Here is a 27,153-nt window from a genome sequence, read left to right on the forward strand (position 1 = left end):
TTTGACTTTGCTATTCTTTTTCCCTTAACATATCTAAAGAAGCTTTTACTGTCCTTTATATTCCTGGCCAGCTTCCCCTCGTACTTCATCTTTTCAGCCCCTATTGTTTCCTTCTGTTGTCCTATGAAGGTTTCCCAATCCTCTGGCTTCCGGCTACTCTTTGATGTGTTATACATCTTTTCTTTTTGTTTTATTCTATCCCTAACTTCTCTTGTCAGCCACAGTTACCTCCTACTCCCCTTAGAATCTTTCTTCCTTTTTGGAATGAAATGATCCTGCGTCTTCCGGATTATGCCCAGAAATCCCTGTTGGATAAAATGTTTTAAATAAAATTAAGAAGCCCGGGGAGCCGTTGGAGCGAAGAGGAGTTACCTGGAGCTGTGAGTATAAAAACAGCGCGGGGCTTGCTTCTACAGAGGCCCGGGGAGCCGTTGGAGCGAGGAGGGGTTACCTGGAGCTGTGAATATAAAAACAGGCCGCTGTCGCTGTTGGAGCGAGGAGGGGTTACCTGGAGCTGTGAATATAAAAACAGCCGCTGTCGCTGCTGCTGCCGCCGTCCCAGCCGCTGCCATCACCGCCCCAGCTCCGAGGCCAGGCCGCTGCTGTCGCTGTCCCCGCTCCGAGTTCTGGTAGCCGCTGCCTCTGCCCCAGCTCCCGCTGCCTCTGCCCCAGCTCCGAGGCCGCCAGCTCCGCCATTAAGCCTCGGCTTAAACCCTTTCCCTTCCCCTTTCCCTTCCCTTCCCCTTTCCCTTCCCCGTCCCCCTTCCCTTCCCCTTTCCCTTCCCCCTTCCCCTCTCCCTTTCCCTCCCTTCCCTTCCCTCCTTCGCCCCCTCTACCGCCCCCTCCCCCCCCCGCTAATGAGGAGGCGCAAAACTTTAAACTGCCCCGGACGCTCAAAACCCACCCTACGCCACTGTTCCTGCAAGAATCCCTTTCCAGTCTATCTTGGCCAGCTCCCCTCTCATGCCTTCATAGTCCCCTTTGTTCAACTGCATCACTGACACTTCAGATTTAACGTTCTCCTTCTCAAATTGCAGATTAAAACTAATCATATTATGATAAGTCAGGAATTGCCTTTAGATATGTGGTCTAATTAATTTCCTGCTGTGTTTCCCATGGAAATTGGAAAAAAAACAATTGAGTTTGTATTGCAGGTTTCCTCTTTCTATTGTAGTAATTATTTTTCTCTTTTCTTGTCTCTTTCTTGAATTCAATTTCCTTATGGTTTGTGAGCACTCCTCTTACGTTTCAGTTGATTTCATGTGGGAGGGAGCATTTTGAGTCTGAACACCCTCAGTTCAGCAATCTGAAATGCCGACCATCACTTTGCCTCTGCAGAGGCTGCTTGACACGCTGAGTTATTTGAGCTATTAGGTTTTTGTTCTAGATTCCAACGTTTGCCATCTCTTCTGGAGCTATTGTTTTTTGTTTTTGCACTTTACAACTGCCATGTTGATTCTGCATTGTTTTAAGGATGAGAGTGATGTTTCCTTTGGATTAGATGGTTGTCCCATGAAGGAAAATGTTAGCAGAAAGGGCTTGTGGTCTCTGGAATTTAATACAATTTGACATGATTTATTGAAATGTACAGGGTTATGAAGGAATGTTACTGGTTGGATCCTGTGAGGATGTTTCCCCTTGTGAAGAACCTAGAGTTGGGGGGCAGGGGGTATACTTCAGAATAAGAGGTTGACCATGTACAAATTGGAAAAGGAGATATTTTATTTTTGAGGTATACAAAATCATGAGAAGCATAAATCTCTTGCCTGGTGTATGGGGAATTGAGAACCAGAGGACGTAGGTTTAAGATGAGGGGGGATAGATTTAATAGGACCTGAGGGGTAACTTTTTTACACAAAGGATAGTGGGTGTATGAAATGAGCTGCCGGTGGAGGTGGTTAAGGCAGGTACTACACAATGTTTAAGAAACATTTAGACAGGCACATGAATAGGACAGGTTTAGAGGGATATTGGCAAAACACAGACAGGTAGGACAAGTGTGTATGGGTCAGTTGGACTGAAGGGCCTGTTTCCACACTGTATCTCTATGACATTATGAATATTTGGAGTTTTCTACTCCAGACAACTGTGGATACTGTGTCAATAAATATATTCAAGATTCAGATAGAATTATGTGAATTGGAGAGAAAAATGGAATGTGCTCAATCCATAATAACAGAACCTAGACGCTTACGCAAGACTTCAAAGCACTTTATTTGATAATCCTGAACTAATTTAAAAATAAGCAGATGGCCTGAACTTTGATATATTATCATTACCGTGTAAGGAATCAGCACACAGTCCAACTTGGCTCTTGTTCCTGCTCAATAAGAGATTGGTGAAGAGAAGTGGAAATTATTCACAGAGGGGAAATAAGTGCGTTAATGCATTGCATTCAAGCCTCAGGGAAATATGAGCTATCTAGTCTATGAGGTAGAAGAATCTTGACAGGAATAGGTAAAGAGTGGGAACTAATATGGGATCGGTGTGTAGTTTAGTTTAGATTAGAGATACAAAGCGGAAACAGGCCCCGAGTCTGCACAAACCTGCGATGCCAGCACATTAACACTATCCTACACACACTGGGGAAAAGTTACACTTATACCAAGCCAATTAACCTACAATCTGTACGTCTTTGGAGTGTGGGAGGAAACTGAGGATCTTGGAGAAAACCCATGCAGGTCACGGGGAGAATGTACAAACTCCGTACAGTAGTCACCCGTAGTCAGGATCGAACCTGGGTCTCTGGCGCTGCAAGGGCTATTAGGCAGCATTACTATCCTTGTGCTGCCCTAGCCTGAGGATGTAGCTTGGTATCAAAGGAGATAAGGGACATAGCCTCTGTGAGGATTACAATATGGGCTTAGGCGAACCTAACCAATAAGCCCATTGGCTACCGAGATGTCGTGTGCCAGTGAACTGGCCTCTGAACCTCAGTCAGTATTCTTGACCATAATAAGAGGAGCATGTTAGCATGTAATCATCCTAATTTGTAGTTAATTTGGGCCATTCCGCGGAGCAGAAACTTCATTGCTGGTTCTGTATCCCATTTCTTCCTCTTCCACTACTTCTCCTGTACTCTTACTTACAAATGCCTCCTTTATATGCCATCTGTTTCTGATCCTGAAAGCCTTTACTGTGGGTCTGACCACCTGATTGGACCTACGGTTCCCTCCTGCTCTAGCTGTGGGCTCTGTTGTGCTACCAGGATACCTGCCATTATTTCTCATGATAGTAATGTCAGTTTCTTCATTTGCTTGACTAATACACCGCCTGTCGTGTCCGCATCTACCACCTCTTCACTCCATAACAAGGCTTTCAGATACAGCCTAGTGGCGCAGCAATATAGTTGCTGCCTTACAGTGCATACTGCGCCAGAGACTAGAGTTCGATCCTGACCACGGGTGCTGTCGGTACCCAGTGACCACATGGTTTTCTCAGAGATCTTCGGTTTCCACCCACACTCCAAAGACTTGCGTGTTTGTCGGCTTATTGTAAATGTAAATTGTCCCTAGTTGTGTGTAGGATAGTGGTAATGTGCGGGAATCGTTGGTTAGTGCAGACTAGGTGGATCGAAGGGCCTGTTTCCGCACTGTATCTCAAAACTAAACTAAACAACTGCCTTGGCTTGCCCTTTTACTCCAGCAATTATTTTAAAATAATTCAATTTTAATCAATCCTCCTGTTGCTACTATTGAGTTATTTTTGTCTGCTGCCTTCCAAAACCCTAGTTGTCTTCCTCCTCCTAATGCACATCACTTTCCTGCACATTTAATCTCTACCCTGCCAGAGTTCAGCCACTTCAACCTGCAGTCAAGCTTTCATTCCTCACTGAAGTAAGATCTAATTTACATTGATTGTTGGAGATTATAAGATCATCACCTGCGGCCATCATCAAGTGAATTAGGGTCACGGCGGTATGTGCGTCACAAAGATGTTCTGTTGTTAACTCAACATTAATACTCTCTGATCTACAGACCCGTTTGAAAATACCTGTATCAGAAACCTGCCCGAATCGTGCATCTGCAATATTCTGGTCGTTGTACAAATGTAATTCTAGCAATGCCTTGAGAGATAATGTTTGGCCTTCTGTTGTATATTTTATTTGATTGACCCATGACGTTAATTGATTTTACTTCTGTTTTCAGGCCATGTTTAGTCTCTGTATGGTGGAAAGTGTTGCTGAAGAAGTGAACCTACATGGGGTAACCGGCCTGGGCTTGAAACAGGCGCTGGAGTTTGCATATACAGGACAGGTACAGAAATGTTTATTTTATAAAAGCAAAACACTGGCATTCATTTGACTTCCTTTCAGAAAATAATTTTGTGAGATTGTGCATATATGGCAGAGGGAAAACAGGCATCAATTATTATTATATATTTTTAATTGTCTTACTGCAAGTAAGAATGTCATTGTCCTATCTGGGACATATGACAATAAAACACTTGACTGTTGATAATACCGTACCGCACATTGTTCATCAAATACTTTAAAATTAAAAATGGCCCTTTTCTTCACTTAAGAAGAAAATATTTGTCAAACTTCATCAATGTTTGACACAACACGATAAAACTGCTTCAGCTATCGTGTATATTTTTCCTTTGCCTGTAATGTCACAAATTATTAGTGACTCCAAAGTCTGAATGGGATTGGATCATGACTTTAAATGACTGTCAACTTCCATGGAGGTGTATCCATAAACTTGAAAACCATTAAAAAAAAAAAAGATCGACAATGCCAATAAATACACGTTCTACTTTTTAATTCTTTCCCCAGCCTCATTACTTTTAATTCTGAAATGACTCTGATGTCTGGGATCGCAAACCCTACTTTGAAAATTAAATGTTTCTTTGCAGGCCCATCATGAATAGTTTATAAAACAATAATCCTAGAAGGACATTCTTGTTGCTGGGAAGCAGAACCATGGTGACTTCAGCAATGATTTTGCACCAAACAATCATGGAATAGTGAGTGCCTGATTCAAGAACGGCTTCTTCCCTGCTGCTATCAGATTCTTGAATGAACCTCTCGTATGCTAGGGTCGAATTCCAAACCTGCCCCATTGTGGCTCTTGCACTTTTGTTTTATCTGCACTTTCTCTGAAACTGTACCACTATATTCTGCACTCTTATTTTCTTTTTCTGCACTATCTGATGTACTAATGTATGGTACGATGTTTGCCTGCAGTATCTCGGTACACATGACAATAATAAACCAATACTAATGCAAACATTGAAATACCTGCAGCTGATAAACTGGTGAGAATAAAGTTGAGTATGTCATAATTTTACTCTCCCTCGTTTAATTTTAGATTATCACTGTGGCTTGGCTACTGATGGGTCTCTTGTTGCTTTGTGATGGAGCTTGGAATAATGCTTGACATTATTCTTTAACATTAAATAAAGATGCATTCATGATCTGTCAAGCAGCCCTCTGCTTTCAAAGCTGAAGGCATTATATGATCATGAGGGCCAGTACTATGAGCAGAAGGATTGATAGGCCATCAATAATGAACCACACATTGAAAGATAGCATCAGAAAAGAGGCCAAAGCTGGTGAGTTATTTCCTAGTTGACTAAAAGTAAAGAAAGAAAACTGTTTGCAAGTTTAGTTTCCTGGTGGAAAGCTGAGAGTAGAATCAGAAGGTAGTAAAGCTAAGCTGGAAATAGATGGGTGAAGATAAGGAGATATACAGGAAAGCTACGAAAAAGGGGAATAATAGGTGTAAGGATAATTAGAGTGGGTCAATGATGGGTCATGATAGGGATAATGATAATCGATGTGTGTTCTGAAGGGACAGACCTTGCAATCATAAGCAGTCTGAATAAGGGTTCTGGCCTGAAACGTCACCCATCAATTTTCCCCAGTGATGCTCCCTGACCAGCTTAATTACCACAGCACTTTGTGTCAACTAGTCATGGCTAGGGAAAACAATCAGATAATATTTAAAGGCAAAATAAAATGATAAAAGGGAAGATATTTAACATTGGATTAGATCAGTGTGAGGGTCTTAAGGATAATTTGAAAATGGAAATAAAATAACAAGCATAATTTGGTTTTCAATAGCTGTATTCATATAAATACGCAGAATGTGGTAAATGAGATTGATCTACAGACACAGGCAGCTGATCTACACTTAGGAACAATCGGCAATTTTTTAATTTGCGTTTCACACAAAATTTGGGAGTAATGTGAACTGTGAAGAGGATACAGATAAATTACAGCTGGATCTAAACAGACAGACACATGTTAGATAAAACATAATGTAGAGAACTGTGAGGGGATGCATTTTGGGGAGAGGTATGATGAGAAGCACTATGGAGTAAAGAATCCTGGTGCAAAAGGAAAGCAAGGGCTGTGGGAATACGAGTGCACAAATGCAAGGCAGTTCACTAAAGTAGTTAATAAGACAAACACAATTTTCTGCACTTTGTCATGAGAGGCACTTAGTATAAATGCATGATGTTATATTGAACCTTTTATATACTTTATTATTATTACTTTATTAATTTATTGAACATGTTAAAAAATACAAACACAAATAAACTTGTAAGCAATAAAAAAAGAAAATAAAACACAAAGGAAAACAAACAAATAAGTAACTCAATTAATACAAATAATATCGTTCATGTTCAAAAGGGGGAAGAAGAAGTTCGAAAACATTTCTGGTCCCACCCCCTCTTATTTTCTATACATTTTCATGGAAAAACAAAATAATGGGAACAAATGGACCCAAAATCTGTTGAACAACAACAAGAAATAACCAAACAGAAAAGAAAATCACTGGTCCAGCTCATAACCATTCAATCTTTTGTTTCTGAAGAGTGTTTTTAGTTTGAATAGAGTCTTACATTTTTTCAGCTCATCATGGCAGTTATTCCAGAGACTAACACCCTTTGCTGTAACACAATGGAGTTTTGCATTAGTTCTTATTGCCGGTTTTTCGAATATATAGGTTCCTCTCAGGTTGTGTTTGCTTTCTCTCCGTTGGAACAACCCCTGGATATTACAAGGCAATTGCTGATTAGCTGCTTTGAACATAATTTGGATAGTTTTATAATCTGTCAGATCTTGAAACTTTAATGTTTTTAGTCTGATAAATAATGGTTTTGTTGATTGTCTGTAGGTGGTTTTATGTATAATTCGTATTGCTCTTTTTTGGAGGATGAAGATTGGATGTGTATTTGTTTTGTATGTGTTCCCCCATACCTCCACACAGTAGATCATGTATGGGAGTATGAGGGAGCAGTACAACATATACAGGGAGGCTTGATTTAGTAGGTCTCTGGTTTTGTTCAGTATTGCAATTGATTTGGATATTTTGGCTTTAATATCATTTATGTGAGGTTTCCAAGTTAATTTGTTGTCAATTAATACTCCAAGAAATTTTATTTCAGATACTCTTTCTATTTCTGTGCCATTTATCATGAGCTTTTTCTCTGTGTTGGTTGATCGATTTCCAAATATTATGAATTTTGTTTTACTTAAATTCAATGTGTTTATTTTCGTCAAACCAGATCTTCATCCTGCTCAATTCCTTTTCCATACTATCCAGGAGCTGTTCCAAGTTGCCTCCACAGTAGTTAGTATCATCAGCGAAGAGAATAGTTTCAAGAGTTTTTGACACTTCACATATATTATTGATATACAAAATGAATAATAATGGCCCTAACACTGAGCCCTGGGGCACCCCACACATAACCTGCAGTAATTGTGATTTATGGTTTTGTATTTTGACATATTGTTCCCGGTTCTGTAGGTAGTTGGATAGCCATGATAGTGCGATGCCTCTAATGCCATATCTTTGTAGTTTCTTTATTAATAACTCGTGGTCTACGGTGTCAAATGCTTTTTTTAAGTCCAAAAAAATCCCTACTGCATACTCTTTATTTTCTATTGCCTTAGTAATTTTTTCTATAAATTCAATAATTGCAAATGAAGTTGTTCTGTTAGCTCTAAAACCATATTGTTGTTTGTACAGTATGTTATGTTTGGTGATAAATTCGTCCAGTCTTGTGTAAAATATTTTTTCCAGTATTTTGGAGAACTGTGGAAGCAATGAAATGGGTCTGTAATTTGAAAGTACATGTTTGTCTCCAGTTTTATATATTGGTATGACTTTAGCTGTTTTCATTTTGTTGGGAAATACACCGGTTTGAAGGGACTGATTACAAATGTGAGTCAGAGGTCTTGCTATGCATTCTATAATGTTTTTAACTGTAGACATGTCAATATCATTGAGTTTTTTTACAGTGTCAATAATTTATTTTTCTTCAGTCCCTCGTATAAATATTGTATCCTTTACATATATCTCTTTACTTTCCACACCATCGCTGCTACCAGTCTTTGCAATTTTTCCGGCCAAATCAGGACCAACACCAACAAAGAATTTGTTGAATTTGTTTGCAGCTGAGGCCATATCAGTGATTATTGTGTTGTTTTTAGACAGGAAATGGTTTGGGTATTGTGCCTTTCCATTTCTTTTTTTAATTATGGCATTTAATATATTCCATGTATTTTTAATATTGTTTTTGTTGTTCTCCAGTAACTTACTATAGTGGTCGATTTTGCTGCATCTCATGATTTTTGTTAGTGTTAGTTTTTATATGTCTTGTATTTTTCTTCAGCTTCTGCTGTTCTTTTCTTTAAAAAAAATGTTGTATAATATTTTTTTTTCCTTACATGCATTTAATATTCCTTTAGTTATCCATGGTTTATCAGCATATTTTAGTTTCACTATTTTCTTTACTAGAGGACAATTTTTTTCGTACAGTCCTGATACAATTGACAGAAATGATTTGTAGGCTACATTTACATCTTTTACATAAACTTTGTTCCAATCTTGTTTCGATAGGTCTTCTTTGAAGGAATTAACAGCATCTTGTGTTTTGTGTCTGGTTATTTTGATTGTTTTGGTGTCTTTTTTGAACCTGGTACAGCTCTGTATAGTTGCAAAGACTGGCAGGTGATCACGTGTCATTTACTACTAAGCCACTCACTACTTTTCTATCCATAACGTTTGTGAATATATTGTCGATAAGTGGAGCACTGTGTGTTATTCTGGTTGGTCGTGTGATTGTGGGGTATAAGCTGCTGCTATACATTGCATTGGTAAATTCTGTGGTTGAGTTGTGTTCTTGTGGGTTTAGCAGATCAATGTTGAAATCTCCACAGACAAAAACCATTTTCTTGTTATTTATATTGTTGTAAAGTTCCACTAATGTTTCCTTAAACGTATCAATACAAGATCCTGGTTTTCTATACACGCAGATTACCAAAATATTTTTTGATTTCTCAATCTCAATTTCTACTGTGATGCATTCCATGATGTTGTCTATAGCAAAAGACATGTTACTAGCACATTTACTTTTGTAACTTTTATCGATGTATAATGCAGCCCCTCCCCCCCTCCTCCTTAGAGTGATTCCTATTAATATTGAACATTTCATATCCCTCAATCCCAACCATGTTAGTTTGCTCCTCATTAAGGAGTCTTTTCACAGTTATAGCAAATATTGCTATTACTGTGAAAGTTCTGTCCATTTGCCTTAAACAGTGTTTGATCTTTGAGACATTTGAATTTAGGCTCCTGCTATTAAAATGTATCACTGATATAGAACCACCCATTATTACATTCCTTTTGAATTGTTCTTCTGTGTAGTACTCACAATAGATGTGTGTGTTATTGTAGAAATTGTTTTCAGGGTCAATGTAATTTTCAATGTCTTGTGATTTATGTTCAGTGTATTTAAAACAACCCAAGTCCAGTCTTTCATATTCAGTAGATGGGTGGTTTCTGTCTGAGTTTGTCATGGGTGTTCTTGGTGTATTCAATTCAGTGTGTATTCAGTTATCTTGTGTGTGTTTTTTTTAATACCTCGAACTTATCCAGCTCGGCGATGTCCCTGATGATGAGCACTTTCGCTGCCTCTGGTGTTAGTCCATTCAGTTTGATGAGTATTTTGCAATTTGAAACCCATCATTGCCTGAATCTTGTTTTGTTTTCTTAGAATGCGTGCTCTCCTCGCGATGTCCGCGTTTTTCTTGATGAGGTGTTCGTTGATGTAAACGTCGGTCCCTTTTAGTTTCCTTCCTTGTCTGAGGAGATCGTATTTTTTCTTTCTGTTGGTGAACCAGATTATTATTGGCGGTGCGGCCATTTTGTTTTTACTGGGCAGGGTATGACAGGCTTCGATGTCTCTGCTGTCAACAGAAATGCCCTTGGAAGCAGTACTGGCTTTAACTGGGTATTATTTTCATTTCTGGTCACATATTATTAGCAGGATGGGACACATTGGAGAACATTTGGGGAAAAAAAAGGATAATTCATGGCTCATAGAGTCATAGGGTGATACAGCGTGGAAACAGGCCCTTCGATCCAATTGGCCCGCAATGGCCACCATGTCCCTGCTACATTAGTCCCACTTGCCTGCACTTGGTCCATATCCCTTCAAACCTGTCCTATCCATGTACCTGTTTAACTGTTTCTTAAACGATGGGGTGGTCCCAGCCTCAACTGCCTCGCCGGCAGCTTGTTCCATATGTACTCACCATACTTTGTGTGAAAAAGTTACCCCTCAGATTATTCCTATTAAATCTTTTCCCCTTCACCTTAAACCTATGTCCTCTGGTTCTCGATTCACCTACTTTGGGAAAGAGACTTTATGCATCTACCTGATCTATTCCTCTCATGATTTTATACACCTCTATAAGATCACCCCTCATCCTGTGCTCCAAGGAATAGTCCCAGCCTACGCAACCTCTCCCTATAGCTCAGACCCTCTAGTCCTGGCGGCAACCTCGTAAATCTTCGCTGTACCCTCTCCAGCTTGACTACATCATTCCTATAACATGGTGCCCAGAACTGAACAGAATATTCTAAATGCAGTCTCGCCAACGTCTTTCCAACTGCAACATGACCTCCCAATTTCTATACTCAATACTCTAACTGAAGAAGGCCAATGTGCCAAATGCCTTTTATGACCACGTTATCTACCTACGACTTGACCTTCAAGGAACTATGGACCTGCACTCCTAGATCCCTCTGCTCTACAACGCTACCCAGAGCCCTACCATTCACTGTGTAGGTCCTGCCCAAGTTAGACTTCCCAAAATGCAACAACTCACATTTTACTGTATTAAATTTCATCAACCATTCCTCAGCCCACCTGGCCAATCGATCCAGATCCTGTTGCAATTTTTCGCAACCATCTTCACTATCTGCAAAACCTCCCACTTTTGTATCGTCAGCAAACTTGGTAATCTTGTCATGTATGTTCTCATCCAAATCATTGATCTGGATGACAAGCAGTAATGGGCCCAGCACCGAATCCTGAGGCACACCATTAGTCACAGGCCTCCCGTCCGATTAGCAACCTTCTACCATCACCCTCTGCTTCATTCCATGAAGCCAATTGTCTATCCATTCAGCTATCTCTCCTTGGATCCCATGCAATCTAACGTTCTAGAGCAGCCTACCATACTTATCAAATGCTTTACTGAAATCCATGTATATAACATCTACAGCTCTGCCTTTATCGACCTTTTGGGGCATGTCTTCAAAAAACTCAATCAGATTTCTGAGACATGACTGCCCACGTACAAAACCATGCTTACTATCCCTAATCAGCCCTTGTCCATCTAAATGCCTGTGTATCCAATCCCTCAGAATACCCTCTAGTAACTTTCCAACTACAGCTGTTAAGCTCATTGGCCTATAGTTCCCTACAAATTCCCTGCAGCCTTCTTGAAAAGAGGCACAACATTTGCCACCCTCCAGTCTTCCGGCACCTCTCCTGTATTTAAAGGCGACTCGTAAATTTCAACCAGGGCTCCCGCAATTTCCTCTCTGGTTTCCCACAATGCCCTCTGATATATATGATCAGGCCATGGAGATTTGTCTCCCTTTATACACAATAGTACCTTCAGCACTTCTTCGACCGTAATGCTGACTGCTCTCAAGTACTTCAAAGTTCCTCTGATTTCCTGTCTTTCTCCTCGGTAAATACAGACGAGAAATACTCATTGAGGACCTTGCCCATCTCGTGTGGCTCCGTACAGAGGTGACTGCTTTGATTCCTGAGGGATCCACTCTCTCGCTAGTTACCCATTTCCCCCTTATGTATTTATAAAATCTCTTGGGATTGTTCTTAATGCTATCTGCCAGAGCTATCACCTGACCCCTTTTTGCCCATCTAATTTCCTTTTTCACTCTGCTCCATAGTTCCCAAAACTCCTCCAGGGATGCACATGATCCCAGCTGCCGATACCCGTCCCATGCATCCTTCTTATTCTTGACCAATGCCTCTATTTCCCTCATCAGCAAAGCTCCCTTACGTTTGCCTGCCTTGCCCTTCACTCTAAAGGCCATGTCCCACTTTCCCGAGTTACTCACGAACTCTCCCGAGTTTTCCCCTTGATTCGAACTCGGGGAATTACGGTAATAGCCGTTCGTAGGTACTCGGGGCTATTTTTTTTGAACTCGTGGACATTTTTCAACATGCTGAAAAAAAGTCCCGATTTACCTGATGCTCCGAGTTCCTACGTCTGGCATTACGAGCCACTACGAAACATCTACGGACTACTATGGGCTCCTACAAGTTCGCTACCGACATTACCCAACGTTCCCCGAGTTCGAATCAAGGGGAAAACTTGGGAGAGTTCGTGAGTAACTCGGGAAAGTGGGACAGGGCCTTAACAGGGACGTACACATGCTGAGCTTTTGTCTTCACACTTTTAAAATCATCTCACTTGGCTGATGTTCCTTTCCCCTCAAAATTGGCTATATTTTTTTTTTTTTTTTTTTTTTTTTTTTTTTAATATTTTATTTTATTAGAAGTAAGCACAGTCATATGGCACCAAAGTGCCTAATATATATTTTCATAATACATTTTATGTACAACTTCTTTTTTTTTTTGTTACATTGAAAAAAGATGAGAATAAGAAAAAGAAGTTAGATAGTAAAGGATAGAAAGATGTGAAATATATAGTGTGTGAAGAAAGAAAACGAGTAAATGAAGAAAGTTGAGAGAGAAAATAGTGAAAAGAAAAGGAGATCATTATTTATAATCTTGACCAACCCTCGTCCAGTCCTGAAACAGTTATTTTTTACAATTGTGTTGCACCATATGATTCCAAAAAAACGACGAATGGAGACCAACTCGTTATGAATTGGTCTGATTTATCCATTAGGAGGAATCGCATTTCCTCAAGATGAGCGGTGTCCAACATACTTGCAATCCACATTTTAAGCGTTGGTATTGATGTACCCTTCCAAAATTTAAGTATTAATTTTTTTGCTATTATTAAACCATAATTAAGGAATAGATTTTGAGACGCGTTCAATTTATTCCCATCTTCCATTACACCAAATATAATCATTTCAGTATTAGGTTCCATTCTTGTCTTGAATAATTTTGTAAGTATTTCAAAAATATCATTCCAAAATCTATAAAGTTTTATGCAGGAAACTAAGGAGTGTGTTATAGTTGCCTTTTGGGCTAGACATTTATCACAAGTGGCGGATATATTTGGATAAAATTTGTTCAATCTTGTTTTTGAATAATATAATCTATGTACAATTTTAAATTGTATTAGATTATGTCTTACATTAATTGAACATTTGTGAATATATATCAGGTATTTTTCCCATTTAACCTTCGTAATTTTTATCATTAATTCCCGTTCCCACTCTTCTCTAAGTACCTCTGTCGATGGTAGGTCTATATTTAGAATACTATTATATGAATAGGATATTAATTTTTGTGAGTCAGCTTCAATATTCATTGCTTCTTCCAATAAGTCAGGAGTTACTTTTTGATATCCTTGTATATATTTTTTCACAAAGTCGCAAATCTGAAGATATTTAAAATATTGGTTGTTTTTCAATTTAAATTTTAATTGTAGTTGTTGGAATGATAGTAGGTTTCCTATTTCGTACATATCCCTGATCCTTCTAATTCCGAGACTTTCCCATTGGTTATATGTCTTATCAATAAGAGATGGTTTAAATAAAGGGTTATTCGCAATTGGCATTAACAGTGATAGATTTCTTAATTTTAAAGATAATTTTATTTGTTTCCAAATTCTTATTGTACCATATATAATTGGGTTCTTCTTATATATTGTGTTATTCAGTTTTTTGGGGGAAAAGAGGATCGTTCCTATATTACAAGGATGACAATCCTCCTTCTCCATTTTTATCCATTCTGTCTGTTGTGTAGAACTATCCAACCAATAAATCATATTCTTAATATGCACTGCCCAGTAATAATACATAAAATTCGGAAGTGAAAGTCCCCCGACCTCTTTTGGTTTACATAAGTGTTTTTTTGTGATTCTATGTGATTTATAGTCCCAAATATAATTTGTAATGTTAGAGTCTATTTAAAAAAAAAAATATTTTGGTATATATACCGGTATAGACTGAAATAGGTATAGTAATTGTGGTAAGAAGATCATTTTTATTGCATTTATTCTACCTAATAATGATAAGGGAAGTGTTTTCCAAAATTTAATCCGTGTATTAAGTTTATTTAATAAAGGTATGAAATTAGCATTGAATAATGCTTTATATTTTCTAGTAATCTGAATACCCAAATATTTAAATTTTTCTGTTGCGATTTTAAAGGGGAACTTCAGTAAGTGTGTAGGTTCTTGAGGTTTTAATGTCATGATTTCGCTTTTGTTCCAGTTTATTCTATATCCAGAAAAAGACCCAAATTCCTCTATTAAGTTTAATAAATTTGGTATGCTCGTTTGTGACTTTGTAATATATAAAAGTATATCGTCTGCATATAATGAGATTTTATTCTTTGAGTCCCTGGTATTATAGCCCTGAATATTCGGATGAATTCTTATACTTTCAGCCAGGAAAATTGGCTATATTTAAGAGGGAGTTAGATGTGGCCCTTGTGGCTAAGGGGATCAGAGGGTGTGGAGAGAAGGCAGGTACGGGATACTGAGTTGGATGGTCAGCCATGATCATATTGAATGGCGGTGCAGGCTCGAAGGGCCGAATGGCCTACTCCTGCACCTAATTTCTATGTTTCTATGTTTCTATAACCTGCCCCAATCAACTTGAATTAAACTTTTGCTGCGGCAGAACCTGCATGAGTCTTTCACCTGCATGAAGCTGGCACCAAAACATGCAGGTGAAAGACTGCAGTTACCAATATTGATTAGAGAGGTTGGGATGGTTTCCTTTGGAGAAGAGAAGGTTGAGAAGTGGCACTCCTGCCTGTTCCAAACACAATTGTGGAGAGGATGTTGGTCAATGTTGAGAAAGGTCTTTCGTGAGACCATGGCTTCTGATGCAGTTGGAGCTAATAGAAGGTGAACTTGTCCACAATCCTTTGGAAGAGAAGCAGTTTGATTGTGCAAGCAGTGATTATTTCCCTTTTCCTACCCGTTCCATGCAGCCCCAATATTGATACTTTTCCATTCAGGACCTTGATTGGAAACTCTACAGTTGGTGGAGGAAGAGGAAGGAAATAGCGATAAAATGGAACTATTTGATTTCTCCACTGCTGGCTCTGACACTGACACCGACACCACATATAATGTATGGGTTAGTACAGAGGCAGGATGTTTACTTAGGATGACACCAGGCACTAGAACACTGCAGCTTGCATGTTTTGGTGCCGGCTTTTCACCCAGAGAATTGTGAATTGTGAATTCTCTGTCACAGAAGGCAGTGGAGGCCAAATCACTGGATGTATTCAAGAGAGAGTTAGATATAGGTCTTAGGACAAACAGAATCAAGGGATATGGGGAGAAAGCAGGAACAGGGTACTGATTTTGGAAGATCAGCCATGATCATATTGAATGGTGGTGCTGGCTTGAAGGGCCGGATGGCCTACTGCACCTATTTTCTATGTTTCTATGTTTTTAATGTGGGATCAGATTGCTACCACTGTGGCTGTCGATGTGATGCATGAAGCAATTGCAGGGAATCACAGTAATCCATGTCTACTTCCACAGTAGTGTGGACATGGCTGTTTGTTGAGACCCTCTTGCTTACAATTATTCCTTTTCCCCATCTTCCTCCTCTTCCTTTATCAAACAGTGTGAACCTGCTCAGTGTGTCTGTGGCTGCTCAATGCTAAGAGGAAGCCTCACTGAACCAGCCCTGAGGAGATGCATTGGATCAATGTGTTGACTAATAGAATTGTGCTTCAAGACTTATAAAACCAATTCCCTAAAACATTTACAATTGCAGTAATGGACAGAGGAAGTAAACTCTCGTGTAATCTGCAAGTATTTGAAGCTTTTGTTAAATTGGCGCAGCTGAGAGGGCGTTATATTGCTTGGTGCTTTATCACCAGAGCAAAGATTAAAAGGAGTGTGAGGTGAAGTGTGAAACTCTAAAGAGGTATTGTTGGCATCTGTGTAGCCTTGTTTACTGATCAAACTTGTGGTATTCATGCTCTGTATATTTCTGTTAAACAAGCCATGCCCACTAACCAATTATCAAGATGAGGTGCTGTGGACTTTGTGCCGGAAGATAATGTGTGTGCTGTTTATTTTGGACCTTAAAATGGCCATTTAGTACAAAGGCAAAACGTCGGATTATCAAAATGGCTTTTCTAAATAGTGAGCTTGCAAAGGGAACCTACAATGCGCATCATTCATTTATTCGTGTTAGAAGAAACTGCAGATCCTGGTTTAAACCGAAGATAGACACAAAATACTGGTGTAACTCAGTGATGGAAATTTGCTGGTTCTGCGGTCGAGGACGAAACGGAGGGTTTTGAGGCCTTCCTGGTGGGGGGAGTGACTGAACGTTCATAGTAATATAAGAAGGGTCTCGAACCGAAACGTCGCCGATTTCCTCTCTCCAGAGATGCTGCCTGAGGCGCTGAGTTACTCCAGCATTTTGTGTCTTTCATTCATTTATTCATATCTGGAATTCTACCCATCTCATTATTTTTTGTTATTCATATAATTTATTATCACTTCCGAATAGCAGATTTTTTTTATCAGCTGTCATTCAAAATTTGTGTTCTTTCTTGCCTTTTGGTAATATATTTTCCCTCATATTCATGATCTTTAATACATTCATGACCCCTTGTGGTAATTAATGTAACTACAACAGAAATGCTCCTCTTCTTGACAGAATGAGGCCAGCAACACTTACCTCAATTCTGAAAACTCTTCTCGACTCAGCAGTCAATAAACATTTATTAGCTGGTCATCCCCCAAAACAAAAGCCCCAGATGGCAATTGCTAAATATTTGATATGTAGACAGGAACTGCAGATGCTGGTTTGTACTGAAAATAGACACAAAGTGCTGGAGTAACTCAGCTGGTCAGGCAGCAGCCCTGGCAAAAAAGGATGGGTAACATTTCACGTTGGAACCCTTCCTCAAATAATGTCTGAAACACCCTTCCTGTTGTCTGAGGAAGGGTACCAACCAGAAACATCACCCATCCTTTTTTTGGTGCCTGGCCTGCTGAGTGTGATGATGATGGGGATACTTTATTGACACTTGTACCTAGCTAGGTGCAGTGAACTTCTTTGTTTTTTAATACAAGTTACTCCAGCACTGTGTCCAGCTAAATATTTTGATAGTTGTATTTCTGTTTCCTTTTTTCATTCGTTCCAACCTTATTTTTCTCTCTTTTTACTCTTTTCCTTTTTTTTTTTCTGTTTCTTGACAATTTCCTTTTGTCTCACGCTAAACAAATAGAGTGATGATATGGGTCTCAAGCCACGGATGGTGAGGTGGTGGAATCTGATGAAGGTAGTCTGAGCCTGTGATTATTTTGGAGGAGGCTGCAATAAACCAGCAGAGAGTTCTTGCAGAATGATGCTTGGGAGAAAAAGAGACAACAAGCAGTAGAGAGAAAGTTCTGTACATTACATAATATAGGAAAATTGTGGAAATTTAACCAAGATTACACAGTAGCAAAACTGGGATGAGAAACTGGGATTGTCAAATTAATAGCTACAAATCAAGTACTAGTAAAAAAATTCCATTAAACTAATCCATATTTATTGATGCATTTGAATTCCTACAAGAAATCACATAGGGATCTTCAAATATTCAACCCTGTAAACCCTGGTGGCCATCTTCTAAGGGAATGTAAATTGCAGCAAGGAATGACTTTTGGTTATTTTAATAAATCTACATGAAACTGGGGGGGGGGGGGGGGGGGGGGGGGGGGGTCTGATAAGCAAGAACACTCATTTTTATTCTTCCTGGCAGCTAGCCTCATTTGATTATTTATTCCATAAAATGAGGAGAGGCATAGATAGAATAGGTTGTCAGAGCCTTGTATCAGGGTGGAAATGTCAAAAACCAGACGGCATCATTTTAAGGTAAGAGATGCAAAGTTTAAAGGCGATATGTGGGGCAAATTGTTTAACATAGAGGATGGTGGGTGCCTGGAATGCACTGCTGGGGATGGTGGTGGAGGCAGATAAGATATTGGCAATTGAGAGGCTCTTGGATAGGCATGGATATGCAGGCAATCGAGGAGGATAGATCATCTGATAAGTTTAGTTTAATTTTGCATCATGTTCAGCATGAGCCCAGTGGGCCAACAAGCCTGTCTTTGTGCTGTATTTTTCTGTGTTCTATATTCCATGGTGCTACTGCCACATTAACTAAATATATCTTCATGTGTCTTGTCCAACTTGTGTATTCACAAGTTCACGTTATAGGAATAGAATTAGGCCATTTGGCCCATCGAGTCTACGCCGCCATTCAATCGTGGCTGATCTCTGCCTCCTAGTCCCATTTTCCTGCCTTCTCCCCATAATCCTTGACACCCGTTCCAATCAAGAATTTGTCTATCCCTGCCTTAAAAATACCCAATGACTTGGCCTCCACAGCCCTCTGTGGAAATGAGTTCCACAGATTAACTACCCTCTGACTAAAGAAGTTCCTCCTCACATCCTTTCTAAAAGAGCGCCCTTTAATTCTGAGGATGTGACCTCTGGTCTTGGACTCTCCCACCAGTGGAAACATCCTGGTTCTCTGTCTATCTATCTCTATCTATCTCTATCTCTATCTCTATCTCTCTCTCTCTCTCTATCTCTCTCTATCTCTCTCTATCTCTCTCTATCTCTCTCTATCTCTCTCTATCTCTCTCTATCTCTCTCTATCTCTCTCTATCTCTCTATCTATCTCTATCTATCTCTATCTCTCTCTTTCATTATTGTGTAAGTTTCAATGAGGTCACCCCTCAACCTTCTAAACTCCAGCCAGTAGAGGCCCAGTGCTGTCAAACGCTCATCATATGCTAACCCACTCATTCTTAGAATTATTCTTGTAAACCTCCTCTGGACCCTCTCCAGAGCCAGCACATCCTTCCTCAGATATGGGGCACAAATTTACTCACTGTACTACAAATGCGGCCTGACCAGCACCCTACAGAGCTATTATTGGGTAAATGCAAGATTTCCCAACCTTGCTGGATTCCTTGCAGCACAGCCAGAAGCTGCTATTTAGAATGCTGACCGTCACACTCTGATCTTTGTTCTGGCTGAGATCTTTGATCTTCTGTGCCCCCAAATATAATTTACACATGTCTGCTTTGCCCATCGAGATTAAGGCCACTGGCACTCTCAATTTCCTCGGATCAGTCCAGGCTGCTGCTGAGAAGCTCTGCTCCATCTATCAGTTTGAAACTCACCGCTGCATTTGGTAACCCATCAACACAGCATGCTGGAGAAGCAGTGACTTTTTCTATTTTTCCTTCAATGCACAAGAACAGATAGAACACCTGTGGAGAATTGCTCAAATTACTGCTTTAGCAAAATGCAGTTTTTCCTAAACTACACTCTTGAAATGTTTACCCTCAGAAAACTCCTCTGGCAGCCTCATTGTTCAAAGAACAAGTTTCTCTTGGGTGTTATTCTTCAGTTTCCTTTTAACCAACTGGGAGAACTCTCTCTTCCCCCATCCCATCATTGCAGCTTTTATTCTATAAGCAGCCTCACATCTGAGTAACAAAATGAATGTTCCTTGTATTTAACCCTGTAACGTTGAAAATTAAGTGAAATGCCAGAAAGCTGTGGGAACTTGCTGTAGAGCTATACAATACTAAACTAGTAACTGCCACAGTAAAATTAGGCCTTTCGGCCCATCGAGTCTACTCCGCCATTCAATCATGGCTGATCTCTGCCTCCTAAACCCATTTTCTTGCCTTCTCCCCATAATCCTTGACATCCGTTCTAATGAAGAATTTGTCTATCTCTGCCTTAAAAAGTTTGGTAAAGAAGTTTAATTAAAAAATTGACATGAGTTGCTTTTGGGCTTGACGGGATCTTCAGCCTGAGCAACTTACACTTGGTCCTTGCCTGTTAGTTGTTTCTATATTAATTTGTTCATTACTTGTTTGGTTAAAATGTCATAGTTGTTTATAGATGCTGGGGAATTACAGAAGCCACATGGCATTTCAGAAACTAGCTCAATTAGGTGCACAGGCTCTGGTGAGACGAATTAGCACTGAAAAGTACATCCTCCAGGGCTTGGCATAAAAACCTAGCTTGACACTCCAGTGCACTGAAGCATGAGTGTGCAGCCTATCATAGAATGCAGAACAGTACAGTTCAGGAACGAGCCATTTGGCCCACAATATTTATGATGAATATTATGCCAGGTTAAAGAAATCACCCCTGCCTGCGTGATCCATATCCCTCTGTTCACATCATTGTGCCTATCTAAAAGCCTCTTAAATGCCACTATTGTATCTGTTTCCATCATGGTCCCTCAACACATTCCAGGCTTCAAGTGTGCGTTAGAGTACATGCCACAAGCAACATCAATGGTGCTGAAATGTTTGAGAGCATTAATTTATTGGATGTTAATATTACCGATGAACTGTCTGGACCAACCACCTTGATGCGACTGCCAAGAAGACTCACCAATGCCTCTACTTCCTTAGGAGACTGAGGACATTTGACATGCCTCCAAAGACTCTTACAAACTTCTATAGATACACCATAGAAAATATACTGTTGGGTTGCATCACAGCCTCGTTTGAGAACAGCTCTGTCCAAGACCACAAGAAATGAAAGAGAGTTGTAGATATAGCTCAGTCCATCATACAGACCAGACTTCCAACCATTGACTCCATCTACACTTCATACTGCCTCGGAAATGTAGCCAACGCAATCAAAAGCTTGTCCCACCTCGGTCATTCTTTCACCCTGCAGAAGGTCCAGCTTGAACGCTGCATCACAAGACTCAGCAACAGCTACTTCCCTTCTGTTTCATGCTTCTGAATAGTCCCACCATGTTGGGATACTGTCCAATTTTACCGTTTCATCATTGCGGACATTGCATCTTGTCTATCGGACTGATGTGCTACAATGCTGAGAACTCGCTTCTGTACTTTGCATCTTTTGCTTTGCTCTACCTAATGTACATGAGTTTGACTTGAATGTATGTATGTATTGTATTATCTGATCTTATTGAGAGAATGTAAAACAAAGCTATCCATCGTATCTCGGTGACAATAATTATACCTAAAGCTAACTACAGTTTTATAGAGTGTATAAATTCATGATGTGTATAAAATCATGAGAGAAATAGATGGGGTAGATGCACAGAACATTTTGCCCAGAGCAGGGGAATCGAGGACCAGAGGACATAGGTTCAAGGTGAAGGGAAAAGATTGAATAGGAATCTGAGGGGTACCTTATTCACACAAAGGTTGGTGGGCGTGTGGAACAAGCTGCCGGAGGAGGTAGTTGCGGCTGGGACTATCCGAAACGTTTAAGAAACAGTTAGACAGGTACATGGATAGGACAAGTTTGGAGGGATATGGACCAAGCACAGGCAGGTTGGACAAGTGTAGCTGGGACATGTTGGCCGGTGTGGGCAAGTTGGGCCGAAGGGCCTGTTGCCACACTATCCTTCTATGACTCTATGACTCTATGACTTCCTCACTCTTATACTCAATGCCTCATCTGATGAAGGCAAGCATACCATGTGTCTTCTACTCTATCCTATCTATCTACTTGTGTTGCCAGTTTTAGAGAGCAATAGATTTAGACCGCAAGATACCTCTGTACATTAAAGGGGCCTGTCATTAATTGTATACTTTCCCCTTGCATTCAACCACCTAAAGTGCAACACCTCACACTCATTTGGATTAAACTACATCTGCCCATGTATGTAACTGATCTTTTATCTCACTGGTAGACCCAGAGGCCATTCGGACTGTAAACTCCCATCTCACCAGGGACTAACTTTACTGAATGTTTTTCCTTCCAATATTTAATATGTAAAAGGATATGTGTGTGTTTATGATTGTGTTTATAGTTTGTTTGGTTGTTTGTTTGTTGTCTTTTTGCACAAAGTCCGCGAACATTGCCACTTTCATTTCACTGCACATCTCGTATGTGTATGTGACGAATAAACTTGACTTGACTTGACTTGACAAAAATGCTGGAGAATCACAGCGCGTGAGACAGCATCTCTGGAGAGAAGGAATAGGCGATGTTTCGGGTCGAGACCCTCCTTCAGACTATCTCACTATATTTTGACACCCTCCATCACTATCAGCAACTCCACCAATTTTGGTGTTATCTGCAAAATTACTAACCAGCCTATTGACATTTAAGTTCAATTTATTTATAATTCATCTTAATGTTCTGGATCAGCCTTTCTTGGGGGACTTTACCAAATGCCTTCCTAAAATCCATATGAACGTCGTCCACTGCCTTACCCTCATCAATCCTTTTTTCAACTCCTCAAAAAAAACTCGACCAAATTAGTAAGAATGGAGTGGGATGGATGGAATGGAATACTTTATTGTCACATGTGACCAGGCACAGTGAAATTCTTTGCTTGCATACCCAATGTATACAAATAGCGGCCACCTACGGCGGGACAAACTTAAAAAGCATGCCGGCTCCTCTTGTTCTCCACCCCCCCCCTCCCCCGCACAGCGGTTCCCCGACGCCGGGTCCTCCATTGTTTATCCCTCCCATCTTCCCCCCCCCCCTCATTGCGGTTCCCCCCCACGCTCTCATCGACCGCCGACCGCAGACATGACCTGCCCAGGCCAAAGCTATGTTGATTGTCCCAAATGTAAGTAAATGCTATCCTGAAGATTCCAGTCCAATATCTTCCCTACCACTGACATGAGATTCGCCGGCCTATCATTTCCTGGACTGTCTCTATGTCTCATGTTACAAAGGAACAATACAGGCTACTCTCCAGTCCTCCAGGACCTAGCCTGTGCTTAGACAGGATACAAAGATCTGAATTTCAAGGCTTCTTCAATCTCCTCTCTTGTCCCTCACAGTAACCTGGGATAGATCCCATCAGGCCCTGGGAATTTATGGCATGTGATGTTATCATATGTATTAAATTTAGACTCACTTAGATGGATGTTGAATGTCCATCAGAAGGTGTGATGAATGGTGCTCATTTAGCTGAAATCCAATTGTCTGTTGAAATTCTTTTGCAAAATGGGAGAGATTTACATTTCGTATCGTTCTTATTGGTTATTTTTTTAAAGTGCTGTACTTCATGGCACTGAGACTCCTTGCTGTTTTTCATTTAACACTGATTGCTATCATCAATCTGTTTACAGTTGATTGCAGGTCACTCTGACATTTGATGTGTGAGGACAATAAACTTATTTGCTTATTTCAGGAACGGATTAACACAGATGGAGGAGATAAAGGCAGCCACTTCCCAAGCTCTCTTTGCCCAGGCCCCAGCATGTTTACAGCTTAGTCTTCCGGACTTACAAAGTGATGGCGGACAGCTTGAACACATCCAAAAGGGGGCCAGTCAGATCAAAAGAGCTGCCTTTTAAAATAGTGAGGAATCCTAGCCTTGAAGGTTTCAAGCTTTGCTGAGACCATTCTGCAATAGCAGTCTGAAGAAGGGTATCAACCCGAACCTTCACCTATCCTTTTTCTCCATGCTGCCTGACCAGCCTGACCCGCTGAGTTACTCCAGCACTTTGTGTTTACTTCCTTTGAGTTCTCTTTCATGTTGGCTAGATGGGTCCAGTACAGATGCTGCCATCTATAGGTGGGGTCCGGTGCTGGCGAAGGTTTAGGTAGCACTCAGTCCAGCCTCCTGATTTCACCTGCAATGATCATGGGTGATCTACTCTGGGTAATACTCTGACCTTTGCACTATTTGCTAACTTATTTCGGAAAGTCATAATAAATAGCTATCTCTTGCCGTTTGTTTTCCCTGGTCAGTTTTGGGACTGTGGTTTCTGTGATTATGATTATATACTAGTCACTTCAATTCAATTCAACTTTAATGTCATTGCACAAATACGAGTATGGGTACAACGAAATGCAGTTTAACGTCAGTCCGTAGTATAGTGCAATATAGAAATAAAAATAAAAATACAGAATAATCAAACAATAATTGAACAATGTGGACGGAGAGACTGGAGAAGTCTATCGGCGGGACTCCGAGTTCAGCAATGTGATGGTATTATTGTAGAAGCTGTTCCTCATCCTACTGGTACGAGACCTGAGGCTCCTGTACCGCCTCCCTGATGGGAGGAGGGCAAACAGTCCATGGTTACGCTTTAGCTTTGAATTAAATCAGACGCTATCAAAGGACAGATAGCAGCTTGGCTGGATGGCAGAACGCAAGGAGTGGCAATAAAGGGGACTTTTACTGGTTGGCAGCCAGTGAATGGCGGGGTTCCGCAGGGGTCTGTGCTGGGGCCGCTACTCCTTACGTTGTATATTAATGATTTGGACGAGGGGATTGAAGTCTTTGTGAGCAAGTTTGCGGATGATACGAAATTAAGTGGAGGGGCAGGTAGTGCGGAGAAAGCAAGGACTCTGCAGAAGGACTTAGACTGATTGAAATAGTGGGCAGAGAAGTGGCAGATGAAAGCGGCAAAGCAAAGTGTGGAGTCATGCATTTTGGTAGTAGGAATAAAGGTGTAGACTATTTTCCAAATCTTGAGAGAATCCAGAAATCAGAGGTGCAAAGGGAATGCTGGTGCAGGATTCCCAAAAAGTTAATCTGCAAGTCGAATCAGTAGTAAAGAAAGCAAACTCAATGCTAGCATTTATTTCAAGAGGGCTTGTATACAAAAACAGGGATGTAATGCTGAGGTTGTATAAGGTGCTGGTAAGGCCACATTTGGAATATTATGAGCAATTTTGGGCACCATATCTGAGGAAGGATGTGCTGGCTCTGGAGAGGGTCCAAAGGAGGTTTACAAGAATGATCCCAGGAATGAGTAGGTTAACCTATGATGAGCGTTTGTCGCCACTGGGCCTGTACTCACTGGTGTTTAGAAGAATGATGGGGGACCTTATTGAAACATACAGAATAATGAAAGGCTTGGATAAAGTGGATGTGGAGGGCATGTTCCCACGTGGGAGAGTCTAGAACTCGAGATCATAGCCTCAGAATCAAGGACGTTCTTTTAGGAAAGAGATCAGGAGAACATTCTTTAGTGATTCTGTGGAATTCTTTGCCATAGAAGGCTGTGGAGGCCAAGTCAGTGGATATTTTTAAGGCAGAGATAGATACAGTGCCCTCCATAATGTTTGGGACAAAGACCCTCCATAATGTTTGGGACAAAGACCAATCATTTATTTGTTTGCCTCTGTACTCCACAACTTGGGATTTGTAATATAAATAAAATCACATGTGGTTAAAGTGCACATTGTCAGATTTTAATAAAGGCCATTTTTATACATTTTGGTTTCACCATGTAGAAATTACAGCAGTGTTTATACATTGTCCCCCCATTTCAGGGCACCATAATGTTTGGGACACAGCAATGTCATGTAAATGAAAGTAGTCATGTTTAGAATTTTGTTGCATATCCTTTGCATGCAATGACTGCTTGAAGTTTGTGATTCGTGGACATCACCAGTTGCTGGGTGTCTTCTCTGGTGATGCTCTGCCAGGCCTGTATTGCAGCCATCTTTAGCTCATGCTTGTTTTGGGGGCTAGTCCCCTTCAGTTTTCTCTTCAGCATATAAATGGCATGCTCAACTGGGTTCAGATTGGGTGATTGACTTGACCACTCAAGAATTAACCATTTTTTAACTTTGAAAAACTCCTTTGTTGCTTTAGCAGTATGTTTGGGATCATTGTCTTGCTGTGACAACTAGTTGTGAGGCATTTGTTTAAACATGAACAGATAGGATGTTTCAATACACTTCAGAATGAATTATGCTTCTACCATCAGCAGTTGTATCATCAATGACGATAAGTGAGCCAGTGCCTTCAGTAGCCATACATGCCCAGGCCGTAACACCCCCACCACCGTGTTTCTTGAACAGTTCCTTCTGTCCTCTATACTTTGCTCTTGCCATCACTCTGATATGTTAATCTTCATCTCATCTGTTCATAAGACCTTTTTCCAGAACTGTGGTTGCTCTTTTAAATACTTCATGGCAAACTGAAACCTGGCCATCCTATTTTGGCGGCTAACCGGTGGTTTGCATCTTGCAGTGTAGCTTCTGGATATCTGTTCATGAAGTCTTTTGTGGACAGTGGTCATTGATAAATCCACACATGACTCTTGAAGTGTTTCTGATCTGTCGGACAGGTGTTTGGGGATTTTTCTTTATTATAGAGAGAATTCTTCTGTCATCAGCTGTGGAACTCTTCCTTGGCCTGCCAGTCCCTTTGTGATTAGTAAGCTCACCAGTGCTCTCTTTTTAATGATGTTCCAAACAATTGATTTTGGTAAGCCTAAGGTTACTGGACAGCACCCTTGACATGGAGGAGAGGCTTGTGTACTCCAGTGATCCTGAGAGCTATGCCGGATGGGGTTTCATATCCCTGGCAGGTTCAACCAAACTGGGCAGGTCTTGGGTGAGGAAGCAGACAAAGCAGTCCCTGGTCCTCCAGGTTGGGGGTTGGGCGTGGAGTTAACTACCCCACCCTGGAAATGAGTTACACAAAATTTGACGAATGAAACCCAAATTACACACTTTGTTGAAGAAGGTGCCCCAGCGATGGGGAACATGATGCTTCCAGCCAAACCCGCCCGCAAGGGCGCTGGGAAGCTGACACAGCCACTGATGCCCAAGAAAACCATCCTTGTGGGGGCACGGAACATCCGAACCATGTTCCAGGCTGGCAAGGCTGCCACAATTGCCAACAAAATGGTGCCCTACAATCTCTTAGTCCTGGGCTTGGCTGAAACAAGATGGACACAGTCAGGGATGATCAAATTGG

General features: G+C 40.7%; 1 protein-coding gene across 3 annotated transcripts in view; it reads left to right on the forward strand.

Moving 5' to 3' along the window:
- Positions 1 to 27,153, forward strand: part of klhl32 (kelch-like family member 32) — a 199,208-nt gene that overhangs the window by 59,451 nt on the left and 112,604 nt on the right. For all 3 annotated transcript variants that reach the window (XM_055635854.1, XM_055635853.1, XM_055635852.1), the window contains exon 4: positions 4,149 to 4,256. In XM_055635854.1, the coding sequence (XP_055491829.1) occupies positions 4,149 to 4,256 (108 nt within the window). The remainder of the gene's footprint in view (positions 1 to 4,148; positions 4,257 to 27,153) is intronic.

The sequence above is a fragment of the Leucoraja erinacea genome, chromosome 5, assembly GCF_028641065.1.
Source record: "Leucoraja erinacea ecotype New England chromosome 5, Leri_hhj_1, whole genome shotgun sequence".
Lineage (NCBI taxonomy): Eukaryota > Metazoa > Chordata > Chondrichthyes > Rajiformes > Rajidae > Leucoraja > Leucoraja erinaceus.